The 16,544-nt window shown below is 39.1% G+C and overlaps 1 protein-coding gene across 3 annotated transcripts in view; it reads right to left on the bottom strand.

Annotated features, from left to right (window-relative positions):
* The window catches only part of NOTCH2 (notch receptor 2), a 208,282-nt gene that overhangs the window by 28,251 nt on the left and 163,487 nt on the right, over positions 1-16,544 (bottom strand). For all 3 annotated transcript variants that reach the window (XM_019956709.2, XM_070785817.1, XM_019956708.2), the window contains exons 13-17: positions 14,531-14,723; positions 12,248-12,393; positions 10,556-10,669; positions 983-1,102; positions 405-557 (exon numbers count right to left, since the gene is read on the bottom strand). In XM_019956709.2, the coding sequence (XP_019812268.2) occupies positions 405-557; positions 983-1,102; positions 10,556-10,669; positions 12,248-12,393; positions 14,531-14,723 (726 nt within the window). The remainder of the gene's footprint in view (positions 1-404; positions 558-982; positions 1,103-10,555; positions 10,670-12,247; positions 12,394-14,530; positions 14,724-16,544) is intronic.

Below are 16,544 nucleotides of genomic sequence, written 5' to 3'. Positions count from 1 at the left end.
ACGAAATACATTCAGGGGGATGAATGTGATCAGTATCTCAAATACCGGTTTGAGTTGTCATATGTCAAAACTTACTGGACTGGTTCATTTAAATACTGGCAGTGTGTTGTATACTTAATTACACTTCAAGAGATCTGCTTTTTATTAGAAGCTTTCATAGCATTGTCCCCACTTTGACAATGTACAAAAATCAGTAAGGCAATGCTTAAAAGTGACTCCCGTGTATTAACTCCTAAAGCCACTAGCTTCAAAATGAAGATTTTTAAAATACGAAGACTAAAGACAGGTGATACACTATTGGATGGCCAGCCTCACCACCGAGAGGCAAGTGCCCCACCAAGTCCTCCTCTGCTCCCTTGGCTCTGCTCTCCCCCAGGGGCTCAGGAGCAGGCTGGCGCACTCACTGGCAAGGCAGTCATCAATGTCCTCCTCACAGTCCATGCCACTGAAGCCTGGAGGACATTCACACATGTAGCTGCCCTGGGTGTTATGGCAGAGACCGTGGTTCATGCAGGGCTTGGAGACACACTCATCAATGTCGATGGTACACCGCTGACCTGGAAACAAAGGGGCAATGAACGGTCCAGTCTTTGGAAATCGATTCCCACACAGAAATTTATGTGGGGGCTGAGCTTTAGCTGGGGTTGGTGGGGCTACTGCAAATATATTCTGTTTGGTCTCCTGCTTTGGGAAGTCCCTTCAGGTTTCTGTGCCCCCAACAAGCTGCCGCCCAGATGCTAAAATTCTACATAGAACATCATAGTTTCAGACTCTGGTTGGAGTCTTCTAGCCACCAGGGGGCGGCAAAGACACGTAAAATGGAAAGTCTTTCTAAAACATTCCAGTTAGCAGCTTCAGCTTTTACACAAGGCCTGTGTTCTTGATAAAAAAGGGCAAGCCTCAAAAGATAGATCCTCCATGTCATCAAATAACCAGATCACTCTGTTAAACGCTCTTAGTTTCTACATTCTGACTCTGTTACCTTGCCAGCCAGGAGCACACAGGCAGGAGTAACTCTCAAAATTTGGTGCCTCTTTGCAAACACCAGCATTCTCACAAGGGTTTGGGGAACAGGGAGCCAATACGGTCTGACAGTTCTTGCCTGTAAATCAAATGACAGAGTTTATTATAGAGAAGAAGTCCAAGGAACTGAGATTTCCCCAAATTCTATACCAAAGGATGCTTTCCAAATTCAGATCTAATGTAATGAATAAGTTTTGTGATCCGAGAGACCTACGGACCTTTGTGTCTTGGATCTGATGGGATAACTCACAGTGTGATCTCAGGCAAGTTACATTCTCTGAGCTTCCACATAAACAAGATGGGAATTAGGATGGTATGTAACTCATAGACGCTTTTTGTGGATTAAATGAAAAAATGTTTACAAAGTTCTTATTAGCATAGGGCCCAGCACATGGAGTAAGTACTCAACAACTGCTGGGCTGCTATCATCTTCACATTATTATCACAAGTGGTTATGTGGATTTAGAAACTGACATCAATCAGGTGTGAGAGTTTTTGCATCTTCGTAGCTAAGATTCAGCTACTCAGAAGCTTAGCGACATAGATCCACCTTGCAGAGTTAACAACACAGCCTCCTATTCTTAAACCTCTGCAGGCCTGTTCTAGAAGGCAATGGGGTTGATCAGAAGGCCATCAGAGGTGGAAACCAGTGAAGTTATACCAATTGTCTAGTAACATCTCTCTTTATTTCAACATCAAAACATGACATTAATAGTTGCCCACCAACATTTCCTACCTTAGTATACTGAATATAAGATTCCAGAAAAAAATTAAAAGAATATTTTTATTAAAAGGAGATGGGTTTTTTCCAAGATGGTGGAGGAGTAGGAGGACATGGAGTTTCTCTCTCCCCACAAATGTATCAAGAATACATCTACACATGAAGCAGTTCCCACACAGCACCTGCTGAACACTAGCAGAGGACCTTGGACACCTAAAAGGACAAGAAAGATCCCCACATCATGGGTAGGTTGAAAAAAAGAAGGCAAGGAAGCAGGATGATACCTGCACCCCTCGTGGGGAGTTGAAGGTATGGAGAGGTCCCTGCAAAATAAAAATCTAAAAGAACAACTAAATAAAGAGGATACAGTCAATCCACCTGAAAAACAATCCAGAATAATGATAGTAAAATGACCCAAGATCTCAGAAAAAGAATGGAGGCACAGATCAAGAAGATACAAAAAATGTTCAACAAAGACCTGGGAGAACTAATGAACACACAAATAGAGACAAATACAAGAACTGAGATGAAAAATACACTAGAAGGAATCACCAGCAGAATAGCTGAGGCAGAAGAAGGGATAAGTGACCTGGGAGACAGGATGGTGGAAATCTCTGTGGTGAAACAGAAGAAAGAAAAAAGAATGAAAAGAAATGAGGACAGGGACTTTCCTGGCAGCCCAGTGGTTAAGACTCCACACTTCTACTGCAGGGGGCAAAGATTCAATCTCTGCTTGGGAAACTAAGATCCCGCATGCTGCAGGGTGTGGACCAAAAAAGTCAATATGAAATATATAAATAAGTAATGTTTTTTTTTTTTTTAAAGAAATGAAGACAGTCTCAGAGACCTCTGGGAAAACATTAAATGCACCAATATTTAAATTATGGGGTCTAAAAAGAAGAAAAAGAACCTGAGAAAATATTTGAAGAGATTATAGTTGAAATCTTCCCTAAAATGAGAAAGAAAGTGGTCACCCAAGTCCAGGAAGCACAGATAGTACCATAGAGGATAAACCCAGGGAGAAACATGTCAAGACACACATTAATCAAACTAACAAAAATTAAATACAAAGAAAAAGTATTTAAAGCAACAAGGGAAAAACAACAAATAACATATAAGGGAATCCCCATCCCCAAAAGCTGATTTTTGAGCAAAAATTCTGCAGGCCAGAAGGGAGTGGCATGATATATTTAAAGTGACAAAAGGGGAAAACCTACAATCAAGAATACCCAGCAAGGTTCTCATTCCAATTTGACAGAGACTCAAAAACTTTACAGACAAGCAAAAACTAAGAGAATTCAGCACCACCAAACCAGCTTTACAACAAATACTAAGGGAAATTAATTCTCTAGGCAGGAAACACAAGAGAAGAGAACAAAAGAGGAAAAGAAAAAAAAAGGGACCTAAAAAAACACCCCTCAAATTTAAAAAAATGGCAATAGGAATATACATATCAATATTTATGTAAATGGATTAAATGCTTCAACCAAAAGCCACAGACTGGCTGAATGGCAGCAAAAACAGGACCCACATATATGCTGTCTACAAGAGACCCACTTCAGACCTAAGGACACACACACAGAATAAAAGTAATGGGATGAGAAAAGATAATACACGCAAATGGAAATCAAAAGAAAGCTAGGGTAGCAATCTTATATCAGACAAAACAGACTGTAAATAAAGACTGTTACCAAAGACAAGGGAGGACACTACATAATGATCAAGGGATCAATCCAAGACAATATAACAATTGCAAATATATAGGCACCCAGCACAGGAGCACTTCAGTATACAAAGCAAATGCTAACAGCCACAAAAGCTGAAATCGACAGCAACACAATAATGGTGGGGACCTTTAACACCCATTATACCAATGGACAGATCATCCAGATAGAAAATTAATACGTAAATATAAGCCTTAAGTGGCACATTGGACCAGATAGACTTAATTGTTATTTATAAGACATTTCATCCAAAAGCAGCAGAACACACTTTCTTCTCAAGTGCACAGGAAACATTCTCCAGGATAGATAGCAACTTCGATCACAAATCAAACCTCAGTATATTTAAGAAAACAGAAATCATATCCAGCATCTTTTCCAAACACAACACCAAGCAACTAGAGAAAGAAGAATAGATAAACTTCCAAGTAAGTAGAAGGAAAGAAATCATAAAGATCAGACAAAAAAAACAAATGAAATAGAGACAAAGAAAACAGCAAAAATCAATGAAACTAAAAGTTGGCTCTCCGCGAAGATAAACAAAATTGATAAACCTTTAGTCAGAGTCATCAAGAAAAAAGAGGACTCAAATCAATAAAACAGAAATGAAAAAAAAGAAGCTACAATGAACACCATAGAAATGCAAAGGATCATAAAAGACTACTATAAGAAACTATACACCAATAAAATGAACCACCTAAAACAAAGGCATAAATTCATAAAAAGGTACAAACTTCCAAGAATAAACCAAGGAGAAATATAAACAGACCAGTCACAAGAACTGAAATTGAAACTGTGATTAAAAATCTTTCAACAAACAAAACTCCAGGACCAGATGGGATTTATCCCAGGGATGCAAGGATTTTTCAATATCTGCAAATCAATGTGATACTCCACATCAACAAATTGAAGAAGAAAAGCCATAAGATTATCTCAATAGCTGCAGAAAAAGCTTCTGACAAAATTCAACATTCCTTTATGACAAAAACTCTCCAGAAAGTGGGCATAATGGGAATCCACCTCAACATAATAAAAGCCATATACACCAAACTCCTAGCAAAAATCATTCTCAATGGTGAAAAACTGAAAGCATCTTCTCTAAAATCAGGAATAAGACAAGGATGTCCTCTCGCCACTTTTATTCAACATAGTTTTGGAAGTTCTAGCCACAGCAATCAGAGAAGAAATAAAAGGAACCAAAACTGAAAAAAAAGAAGTAAAACTGTCACTGTTTGCAGGTAACATGATATGATACATAAAGAAACCCTAAAGACACTATCAGAAAACTATTATAGCTCATCAATGAATCTGGTAAAGTTACAGGATACAAAATTAATACACAGAAATATGTATTTCTAGACACTAACAAGAAAGCTCAGAAACATTATCAAGGAAACAATCCCATCTACCGTTATATTAGAAAGAATAAAGTACCTAGGAATAAACCTATCTAAGGAGGCAAAACACTTGTATGCAGAAAACTATAAATATTGATGAAAGAAATCAAAGATGAACAAACAGATGGAGAGATAGACCATGTTTTTCAATTGGGAAATTACTATTTTACCCAAGGCAATCTAACAAATTCAATGCAATCCCTATCAAATTACCCATGGCATTTTTCACAGAATTAGAACAAAAAAATTTACAATTTGCATGGAAACACAAAACACCACAAATAGCCAAAGAAATCTTGAGAATGAAAAATGGAGCTGGAGGAATCAGGTTCCCTGACTTCAGACTATACTACAAAACTACAGTTATCAAAACAGTATGGTACTGGCACAAAACCAGAAATATAGATCAATGGAACAGGACAGAAAGCCCAGAAATAAACCCACACACTACTGTCACCAAATCTATGACAAAGGAGGCAAGAATATACAATGGAGAAAAGACAGTCTTGTCAATACGTGGTGCTGAGAAAAAAACTGGACAGCTGATTGATGCTTTTGAACTGCGGTGTTGGAGAAGACTCTTGAGAGTCCCTTGGACTGAAAGGAGATCCAACCAGTCCATTTTGAAGGAGATCAGCCCTGGGATTTCTTTGGAAGGAATGATGCTGAAACTCCAATACTTTGGCCACCTCATGCGAAGAGTTGACTCATTGGAAAAGACTCTGATGCTGGGAGGGATTGGGGGCAGGAGGAGAAGGGGATGACAGAGGATAAGATGGCTGGATGGCATCACTGACTCGATGGACATGAGTCTGTGTGAACTCCGGGAGTTGGTGATGGACAGGGAGGCCTGGTGTGCTGCGATTCATGGGGTTGCAAAGAGTTGGACACGACTGAGCGACTGAACTGAACTGATATGTAAACAAATGAAATTAGAACACTCTCAGCATTATACATAAAAATAAACTCAACATGGATTAAAGATCTAAGTGTAAGGCCGGATACTATAAAACTCTCAGAGAAAAATATAGGAAAAACACTCTCTGACATAAATCACAGCAAGATTTTTTTGATCCACCTCCTAAAGTAAGACTTCCCTGATAGCTCAGTTGGTAAAGAATCCGCCTGCAATGCAGGAGACCCTGGTTCAATTCCTGGATTAGGAAGATCCGCTGGAGAAGGAATAGGCTACCCACTCCAGTATTCTTGGGTTTCCCTTGTGGCTCAGCTGGTAAAGAATCCACCTGCAATGTGGGAGACCTGGGTTCCATCCCTGGGTTGGGAAGATCCCCTGAAGAAGGGAAAGGCTACCCACTCCAGTATTCTGGCCTGGAGAATTCCATGGACTGTATAGTCCATGGGGTGGCAAAAAATCAGACACGACTGAGTGACTTTCACTTTCACTTTCCCAGAGTAATGAAACTGAAAGCAGAAACAAACAAATGGGACCTAATTAAACCTAAAAGCTTTTGTACACAAAGGAAACCAGAAAACAAAATGAAAAGACAACCCTCAGAATGGGAAAAAATATTTGCAAATGAAGCAACTGACAAGGGCAAATTTCCAAAATATACAAACAGCTTATGCATCTCAATCAAAAAAAAAAAAAAAACTACTGCAATCAAAAAATGGGCAGAGGATCTGAAGAGACATTTCTCTAAAGACATACAGATGGCTAAAAAAGCACGTGGAAAGATGCTCAACATCACTAATTATTAGAGAAATACAAATCAAAACTATAATGAGGCATCACCTCACACCTGTCAGAAAGGCTATCATCAAAAAATCTACAAACAATAAATGCTGGAGAGGGTATAGAGAAATGGAACACTCCAACACTGTTGGTGAGAATGTAAGATGGTAAAGCCACTATTGAGAACAACATGGAAGTTCCTTAAAAAAGTAAAAACAGAGCTACCTTATGATCCAGCAATTTCACTCGTGGGCATATAACCATAGAAAATCATAATTCTAAAAGATACATGTACCCCAGTGTTTATCACATCAGTATTTGTAACAGCCAAGACATTGAAGCAGTTTAAATGCCCATCAACAGAGGAATGGATTAAAAAGATGTGGCATATATATGCAGTGGAATATTATTCAGCCTTAAAGATGAACGAAATAATGCCATTTGCAGCAACATAGATGGACCTAGAGATTGTCATACAGAGTGAAATAAGTCAGACAAAGACAAATACCACGATATCACTTACAGCTGGCATCTAAAAAAAGCATACAAATGAACTTGGTTACAAAACAGAAACAGAGTTCCAGATGTAGAAACCAACCCCATGGTTACCAAGGGGAGGGGAGGGATGAAGTAGAGACTGGGATTGATATATACACACTACTGTATATAAAACAGATAACCGATAAGGACCTATTATATAGCACAGGGAATTCTATTCAATAATCTGTAATGATCTATATGGAAAAAGAATCTAAAAAAAGAGTTCAAAAACAAAGAGTTCACTTTGCGGTACACCTCAAACTAACACATTGTCAATCAACTATATTTCAATAAAAACTTTTTTAAAAAGGGAGATTACGTTGTTTTGGAAGTCAAATTACAACTCACAATTGTCAGAATGGCTATCATCAAAAAAGTATACAAGTAAAGTATGCTGGTAAAGATGTGAAGAAAAGGAAACTCTTGATGCTATTGGTTGGAATGTAAACTAGGGCGGCCGTCATAGTGAACAGTATGGATGTTACTCAAGCTAAAAACAGAACTACAATATCATCCAGCAATTGCACTCCTTGGTATACATCTGAAGAAAATGAAAACACTAATTCAAAAAGATATGTGCATCTCAATGTTCAAATCAGCATTAGGTTATTTATAATAGCCAAGCTATGGAAGCAACCTAAGTATCCATCAACAAATGAAGGGATAAAGATGTGATTTGTGACTCTCTCTTTCTCTCTCTCTCTCTCACACACACACATACACAAGAATATTACTCAGAAATAAAAAAGAATGAAATTCTTCCATCTGCATCATGGATGGATTTAGAGGGTATTATGATTAGTGAAACAAGTCAGACAGAAAAGACAAATACTGTATGTTATTACTTATCTGTGGAGTCTAAACAACAAGACAAATGAATATAATAAAATAGAAACAGCCTCACAGGTATAGAGAACAAACCGTGGTTACTAGTGGGAGAAGGAAGGGGGAGGGCCAAGGTAGAGGTGGGGGATTAAAAGAGAGAAACTACTAGGCATAAAATAAATAATCCACATGGATACAGAACAGGGAGTACAGCTATTATTTCATAGTAACTCTAAATGGAGTATAATCTTTAAATATTTGAATCACTATAGCATACACCTGAAACTAATACAACGTTGCAACAAAATAAATAAGGTCAAGTTACAACTAACTCAATTTAAAATTTTATCTTAAAACTTTGCATTCAAAAAGAAAAAAATATTACCACAACTTTTCATTGATGTCCCTAACCAGTTTTTCTTTTCTTAAAAGGTTCTTTTTGATGTGGACCATTTTTTGTGCTGCTTCAGTTGTGTCCAACTCTTTGCAACTCCATGGACTGTAGCCCAGCAGGCTCCTCTGTTCATGGGATTCTCCAGGAAAGAATACTGGAATGGGTTGCCTTTCCCTTCTTCAGGGGATATTCTCCATGCAGGGATCAAACCTGTGTTTCTTATGTCTCCTGCACTGATAGACAAGTTCTTGACCACTAGCCCCACCTGGGAAGTCCCAGGACCATTTTTAGAATTAATTTATTTTCGGCTGCACTGGGTCTTTGTGGCTGCACATGGGCCTTGTGGCAAGTAGGGGCTACTCTCTAGTTGCAGTGGGTAGTAGGCTTGTCACTGCAGGGCTTCTCCTGTTGGGGGCACGGGCTCTAGGCGTATGGGCTTTAGACGTTGCGGAATATGGGCTTAGTTGCCTTGAGGCATGTGAGATTTTCCTGGACCAAGGATCGAACTCGTGTCCCCCGCATTGGCAAATGGATTCTTAACTGCTGGACCACCAGGGACATCCAATGTGGACCATTTTTAAAGTCTTTTTGAATTTGTTACAAAATTGCTTTTGTTTTATGTTTTGGCTTTTTGGCCATGAGGTAGTGGGATCTTAGCTCCCAACCAGGGATCAAGCCTATTTCCACTGCACTGGAATATGAAGTTTTAACCACTGAATCACCAGGGAAGTTCCCCTAACAAGTTCTTAATGTGTCTGGTCAGAACAGTGGTTCACAAGGAAAGGCAACATTGCTTAGCTCCCTTCATGCTGGCCTAATTCAATGGCACTCAGAACCCATAGCAACACTCAGCACTGAAATTTTAATCTGTAATATCTAAAATAAAATCCCAGAGGTCACATATAGTAAATTCTTTTAATAAGATCCTAATATGTAGAAAAACCAACAGCCAGAATATAGTCAGATATTCTTACAGTGTTGAATAGCAAGAAGGCAAATATTTTCCCAATAAGCTATGTACCTTAGTCACATTCAGATAAGCCTATAATGTGTCAAAGCATAATGACACCTGCTTATATCTCCCTACTACCATCAATTCTCAGTCTTTATGGTTGTAAATGATATGATCTGCTCAGTTTCAACAAACGTGATTGCTATTGCTATGGAATGACGTTATTTAGACTGTCTGGGGATAGCTATGGATCTCCAATAACTTTGATTTTTTCAATCAGGATGGCTAAATGCAGTTTGTCTGCATGAATGTTTCTTCTAAAGAGGTGACAAAGATAGCAATGTAGTATCAAGTCTTTCAGGTAAAAGAGTCATGCATCTGGCCACTCTAAACAGCCTAGAGTCACTAGCAACAGCTATTATCAACAGGCAAGACTCCAGGGGAGTAAGAACTCAGCCATGCTCCTGCCTGCATGCAAGGCACTGGAGAAACATGCAAAGCCATTAAATGAATGACGTGAGGCAAGTGAGCCATACAAATACAACCAGTCACAAGACGGCAGTAATGAGGCAGGAGAATACAAAGAAATGTCCAAGCACACTCCTGTAACACCACCTGAAACAAAGTCACCTGATACGAAATGAAGTCACATCCATGTCTTCTGTGTGTGATCGCCATCCAAGGGCAGTGCCTCTCTGCAGAGGACGCAGTGGCAATCAATGCGAGGAGAGGAATGACAGTTAAGAGGACAAGCTTTGGATTCAAATACTTAGGGACAAATCCTAGATTTACTACTTACCTCTGTGACCTTCAGCAAGTAACCTCTCTTTGCCTCAGCTTCCTCATGTATAAAATGGTGATAGGAATAGGAACCTCTACTCTATAGAATTACCGTGAGCACTAGAGCAAATACGCCAAAATATATAAAGTGTCTGGCATATAGTAAATGACCGATAAGTGGTAGCTGTTGTGTTGGCAAAACTAAGACCAAGAGCACAGGCCATATAGTCCATTCAGATAATGACTAAACCATCAGCTATGTATCAATTCAAGACATGTATAATTAAACAATTTTTTTCAAACTCTAAAAAATAAAGGCAAACAAGTATCCCCACCACAGTGTTTTCTCAGAGTGGACGACCTAGACAGTGAGGGCAGGAAAGGTGATCAGGGAGCGATTCCTCAGGGCAGCATCACTGCCCCCACAGACCCCATCTCTGAGACTCCGAGGTTGGGAATGACAAGACAAGACCGAGCATCCCTTCCGGCCGCTGGACCCCAGGACTCACCTGTGTATGGCAGCACACAGTGGCAAGTATAACCGCTTACGTCATCAAGGCAGGTTCCTTGGTTCAGACATGGATTTGAAGCACATTCATCAATATTCACCTGGCAGTTATAGCCTGCACACAAAAAGGGGGGGAAATCAAAGACAGTGAAACTTTCTGTTAGCCTCCTCAATATCTCAATTACTAAGCAATGCTCTCAGCAGTAAACATTAAACACCTCAGAAACTGCATTAATTTCTTCAGGCCACCGAAATACCTGCTCATTCATTTCAGTGTAAAGTCCCTGACATACAGTCAGTCAGTAAAACTGCTTAATCAAAAAATGAATGGAAGAACAACATATTCTAATAGCTTGAAAGTTTAATGAATGTCCAAATACAAGTAATTTCTTTATAATGGACCAAGAAGTTCACTAGGGTAAAAAAAAAAGCTACTGCTATATCTAAATGGAGGCTTCTATACAAAGTATCTGGTCAGGGCTTAAAAATAGGCTAGAAATTATCGAGGGATAAAATATTTGAACAGTTAATCAAAGCTTCTTGATTTATGCCCACTTTTTCAAATGCACAGTATCTACCATCAATGTGGTGATGCTTTCTGAAGTCACAAAGCTCTTCTCCCTGATCCAAGACACAAAATCTACTCCCACTATGAAAAAAGAGAAAAGTAAGGAAGCATTCATGGGGATAGGATATTACCAAATGCCACCACCTTTATACCTGCAATAGGGCCTGACACAGAGTCTTAAGACTGAGAAACTATAGCCATGTACAAAAAGAAAATAATGGTCTAAGAGTATAGAGGTCTGAGTTCAAACTGTACTCTGTTAATCACTAGACATATGATTGTGAACTATTTTGATATTTATTTTGTCAATCAGAAAGTCTCAAAGAGACACAGGAATAAAAGTGCTTTTAAATCTCTAAGTTTCTTTACAGATGTTATATATCTGAATGTCAAAAAGTTAATGACTAAAATACGATCTTAGAAAAATGTCAAGTTATCAAATAAAGTGACACCGAAACATACTGACCTATCACAGTAGCCTGGCACAACTTTGAGTTGTGAAACAAATGACCATATGGGTCAAGGAGTACAAATATGCATGATTTACCCACAGGTTTCTCTCTCGAGGGTTAAAGAAAAAAGTGACAGGAGAAATTTAACAGAGACAACTCAAAAAGTGCTTGTACACAATACTCACTACTATGCATTTTTCCAGAAGGCCATAGGTGACTAAGTATCATCTAAGAACATCTCAATGTTTAAGAGAATTTGCTGTAAAGGTTTTAAATACATGGATTCTCCCATGATATTATTGCTACAATTATAGTAAAACAAGATTTTCATTCTTCTACTAATATCTCTTTTGAATTATTACAGAATCAAGCCTACCCTGGAGCTTACAATTAGAATACTCAATCAGAATGTCCAAAGTTGTATGAGTGGAGCTCTAGTTGCTTACCTTAAATGGTACTGTTTCAATAGCTCACCTCTTTGCTAGTCTGAAAACAGAATCCATGTTTAAATTTACTTATGTTTTTATTCTCCAACTGCCCTATAACTAATAAGTGCTCAAATTAAGGTTGCTATATGAATGAGTAGGAAAAGGGGAAAGAAAGAATTGAGTCAAGCTGTATGTACCAACAAAAAGGCATAAAAAGGACATAAAAATATGCACTTCTGCATCACCTTTAAAGCCCTTCTTGCAAGTGCACCTGTATCCATTCACCAGATTGTCACAAGTTCCCCCGTTCTGGCATGGATTAGAAAGACATTCATTTTTGTCCACTTCACAGTTGATGCCAACCCAGCCTGCATCACAGAGGCACTTGTATCTGAAAGAAGACAGAAATAAGTTACAGTTGTGATATGAATGTACAATTAAGTCACAGTTGAAATACAAAATTCTGAAGAAATGAAGGATCAAGGAGCTCCTGGGTGGGCTAATCTCATTTCTGTTCCTCTTCAAACCTACACTTGGGTTACCTTGTGAATCATGTGGGCCCATCTGGAGTATTTAGTAAACACAGCTTCCTGGCCTACAAAAATGCTGGAAAAATTAAGTAAGTATAATGGGCTTACATATGTAAAGAGTGGTTGGTACAACAAATTGGGACAATCTGAAAGACGCACTGACATTGATAAATCTGAAGTTTCTTTTCTGCTAAATAAACATAAAGAAACCTTAGATCACTTGTTTCTGGTGTAAAACAGATACTCAGAAAGCAGGGTAGTATCAGAGACTCTAAGTGACCCCAAAGAGCTCCTGGGATGTCTGACTTCTGAGACATGGTTTGTTCTGACCTGAAACCCTGCTCCCAGAAAGCACCAAGTGTACTGAGCAAGAAATGGAACAAAAATGAAGGTATCTGAAATGTATGCATATTGTTCACAATTTGAACACCATTAGCACTTAGCATGTGATATCAGGAGATAACAGCCTCCCGGTCTGGTGATTCTTTTTTAAAAAAAGTAAATGGGTTGGGATGCTTTGAAGTCTGCTATACTCTGAAACAGGAATACTGAGTTAATTCATCTTAGAAATCACTTGATTTCCCATTTACCTCTAAATGTACTCTTCATTTTTCACCTGTTGTAAGCATGGCAAATGCTAAATCTTGGCCAAAGTCCCATCCTCTGGCAAGCATAGCAAGAGCACAGGACTATCTCATGGAACCAAACGTCATACTCTGTGATTCTAGAAAATTACCTGCCAACACATTACACAACTCGCAGGGGCTTGCCAACTGTGAACACTTCATCAGGGCCAAGACTCTAGCTAGCTGAGACCAGCTCTACTTTAGTGGTACCCACTGGTATCATTATGAAACAGAGTTGGGTTTTCTTTAAGCAGGAGGTTAAGAATATCAATAACCTCAGATATGCAGATGACACCACCCTTATGGCAGAAAGTGAAGAGGAACTAAAAAGCCTCTTGATAAAAGTGAAAGAGGAGAGTGAAAAAGTTGGCTTAAAGCTCAACATTCAGAAAACGAAGATCATGGCATCTGGTCCCATCACCTCATGGGAAATAGATGGGGAAACAGTGGAAACAGTGTCAGACTTTATTTTTTTGGGCTCCAAAATCACTGCAGATGGTGACTGCAGCCATGAAATTAAAAGATGCTTACTCCTTGGAAGGAAAGTTATGACCAACCTAGATAGCATATTGAAAAGCAGAGACATTACTTTGCCAACAAAGGTCCGTCTTGTCAAGGCTATGGTTTTTCCAGTGGTCATGTGTGGATGTGAAAGTTGCTGAGTGCCGAAGAATTGATGCTTTTGAACTGTGGTGTTGGAGAAGACTCTTGAGAGTCCCTTGGACTGCAAGGAGATCCAACCAGTCCATTCTAAAGGAGATCAGCCCTGGGATTTCTTTGGAGGGAATGATGCTAAAGCTGAAACTCCAGTACTTTGGCCACCTGATGCGAAGAGTTGACTCACTGGAAAAGACCCTGATTCTGGAGGGATTGGGGGTGGGAGGAGAAGGGGATGACAGAGGATGAGATGGCTGGATGGCATCACTGACTCGATGGACATGAGTCTGAGTGAACTCTGGGAGTTGGTGATGGACAGGGAGGCCTGGCGTGCTGCGATTCATGAGGTCGCAAAGAGTCGGACACGACTGAGCAACTGAACTGAACTGAAGTCAAACAGAATAGCCCTTAGAACACAATCTTGCAGTTAGTACTAAAAGCACAACAGCTAAAGACTCAGAAAATAACCCTGGACTCCTCGCATGTGCTAACTACCCACATGAGGAATGAAACATTCCTCCTTACTTTCCATCTACTCAGTCATGGGAGGCAGGGTAGAAGTGGTGACTTGGAAGACTATGATGTGGATCACCGACCTCTTCAGCCTAGTCTCAGTTCAAGTACTGACTAACTGCTACAGGGTATGGCCAGTACTAAAACTCAACTGGCTTGACACGGGTCAATAAGAAATGATAAATACACAACAGCTACTCACCCAGTGAGGCCCCCAGTACAGTTTCCATGGACACAGGGATTGCTCAGGCACTCGTTCACCTGTGAGTAGCAGCTGGGATGGTGGGGGCCCTCAGGGCAGATACAGCGGAAACCATTCACATCATTGATGCACGTTGCACCCTTGCGACAGGGATTGGAGGCACACTCATCAATGTCAATGTTACATCTCTGCCCTGTAGAGAAGGGGGACAGTTTCTGTCAAATCCAAAATGCTTAGGGAATAGACCCAGGACCATGAGATCTATTGTGCAGATACCTTTACCTGCCAAGGCTATAAAATGCTGTGGGCACCAAATGTCAAGACTTAAGGAAGAAGACATCCAATAGCACTTAGTGCCATGCAAGAAGGAGCAGAGAGCAGTGTACTTTGATAATTTAACAAAGTTAACAAAACACTGGAACGGTGTTGTAGTGTTTCGACATGTGTTTCTTTACTCCAGTTTAGAAATGGGGAAACTTTACATCAAATATTCAAAAAGAGAACATCAAATGCTATCAAAGTTGGCTGCTCCTCTTGCTGCTGTTCGCAGAACTCTCAAGCTTTCCTTATCACTGTTGTCAGCTGGTTTACTGCACTCATTCTTGTAAGACTTAGTCAATCTTTTACATTTCTATATATGGTAAATTTCAATTAACAGGAATGTTCAGTGATTACCATTGAATCCCTACTAATGATTAAGTTGCTTAAAAAGAAAAGCCATTTGTTTTCACTTTTAGAATTGTATTAATCTATTTTCTGGCTCAGGAAGAAGAGAAAACTATAATTTCATTGTTCTCTGATCATTGAGAAAAGCATTCAGGGTCTCTCAATATAGACCAGTGGTTCTCAAATTTGAGTGTGCAAGGATTGTTAAAAGTACTTGTTTTAAAAGAAGATCCTTACAGCTCCAAAGTTACATTTTAAATAATGTAGGTGTTTCAGATACTACATTTTGAGAAATTATGAGGTAGACAATTATTATTTCACAAGTTATAATGTAAATGTTCATAATATATGAAACTGAAATGAATATGTTCTTCCTCTAAAACATACCCAAGATTGCACTTTGAAAAGATGTCTGCTATAAAGTGGAATAAAGTATGCCAGTTACCTATGAGTTTTGCTTTGTTAAGTTTTGAATAAATGAGATTTAACTATATATTCCAAAATGATATAAAATTTTAAAATAACCCATAATTCTGTAAATGAGTGGTGACAAGTAACTGCTATGAAGGAATTACAAATTTCAAAGAATACAATTTTCTGATTCATATAAAACCAGGCATTTTTATTTAAGAAAGAGTAACCCTGCAATTAGAACAGGAAATTCCAAATGAAATAGATACACACCCTTTTAAAGTATGGGTATTAACATTTTTTCACTCTCTACTGCTCTCTAAACCATTATTGGTAGTTCGTGTGGTAAAAAACCCATAATCTGATAGTAGTTGCTATTTTCCCTTTAAGTATTTTATTAATAACCAATTCTACAATACTACTTTCTTAGCTTCAACTTCTGATTTTTTTTTTAGATGTTTGCCACTGGCACCAAGATAAGAGCCACAAGTCTTCAACTACAGCGCTATCCTCTGTCTGAAATCCAGTGGAGAATGAGATGAAAAAGCTTTTTCAATTCTGTCTTTTCTTGGGAAAAATCTTCTCAGAAGTCATACTTCTCACATTTTCTTTATTTGCTTTTAAAGCTCTCAGCAGAATCAATCTTCAAGTCATCTTTAGCTGAGAGGGTTAAGTGCCTCTTTGTGTAGTCTACCTGGTGAACTGCAGCTGCTTCACTAGCAAATTCTCATCCTTTAAGTAGCATCGGAAATCCCAGTATTTCATGAACTCCCAGCACAAGGCTATGTACCTTACTGGGCTCAGTAACTACTGAATGAGGAGAAGGCAATGGCACCCCACTCCAGTACTCTTGCCTGGAAAATCCCATGGACGGAGGAACCTGGTAGGCTGCAGTCCATGGGGTCCCTAAGAGTCGGACACGACTGAGCAACTTCAC

This window comes from Bos indicus, chromosome 3 (assembly GCF_029378745.1).
Source record: "Bos indicus isolate NIAB-ARS_2022 breed Sahiwal x Tharparkar chromosome 3, NIAB-ARS_B.indTharparkar_mat_pri_1.0, whole genome shotgun sequence".
NCBI lineage: Eukaryota > Metazoa > Chordata > Mammalia > Artiodactyla > Bovidae > Bos > Bos indicus.
This window is presented reverse-complemented; position numbering and strand designations above follow the sequence as displayed.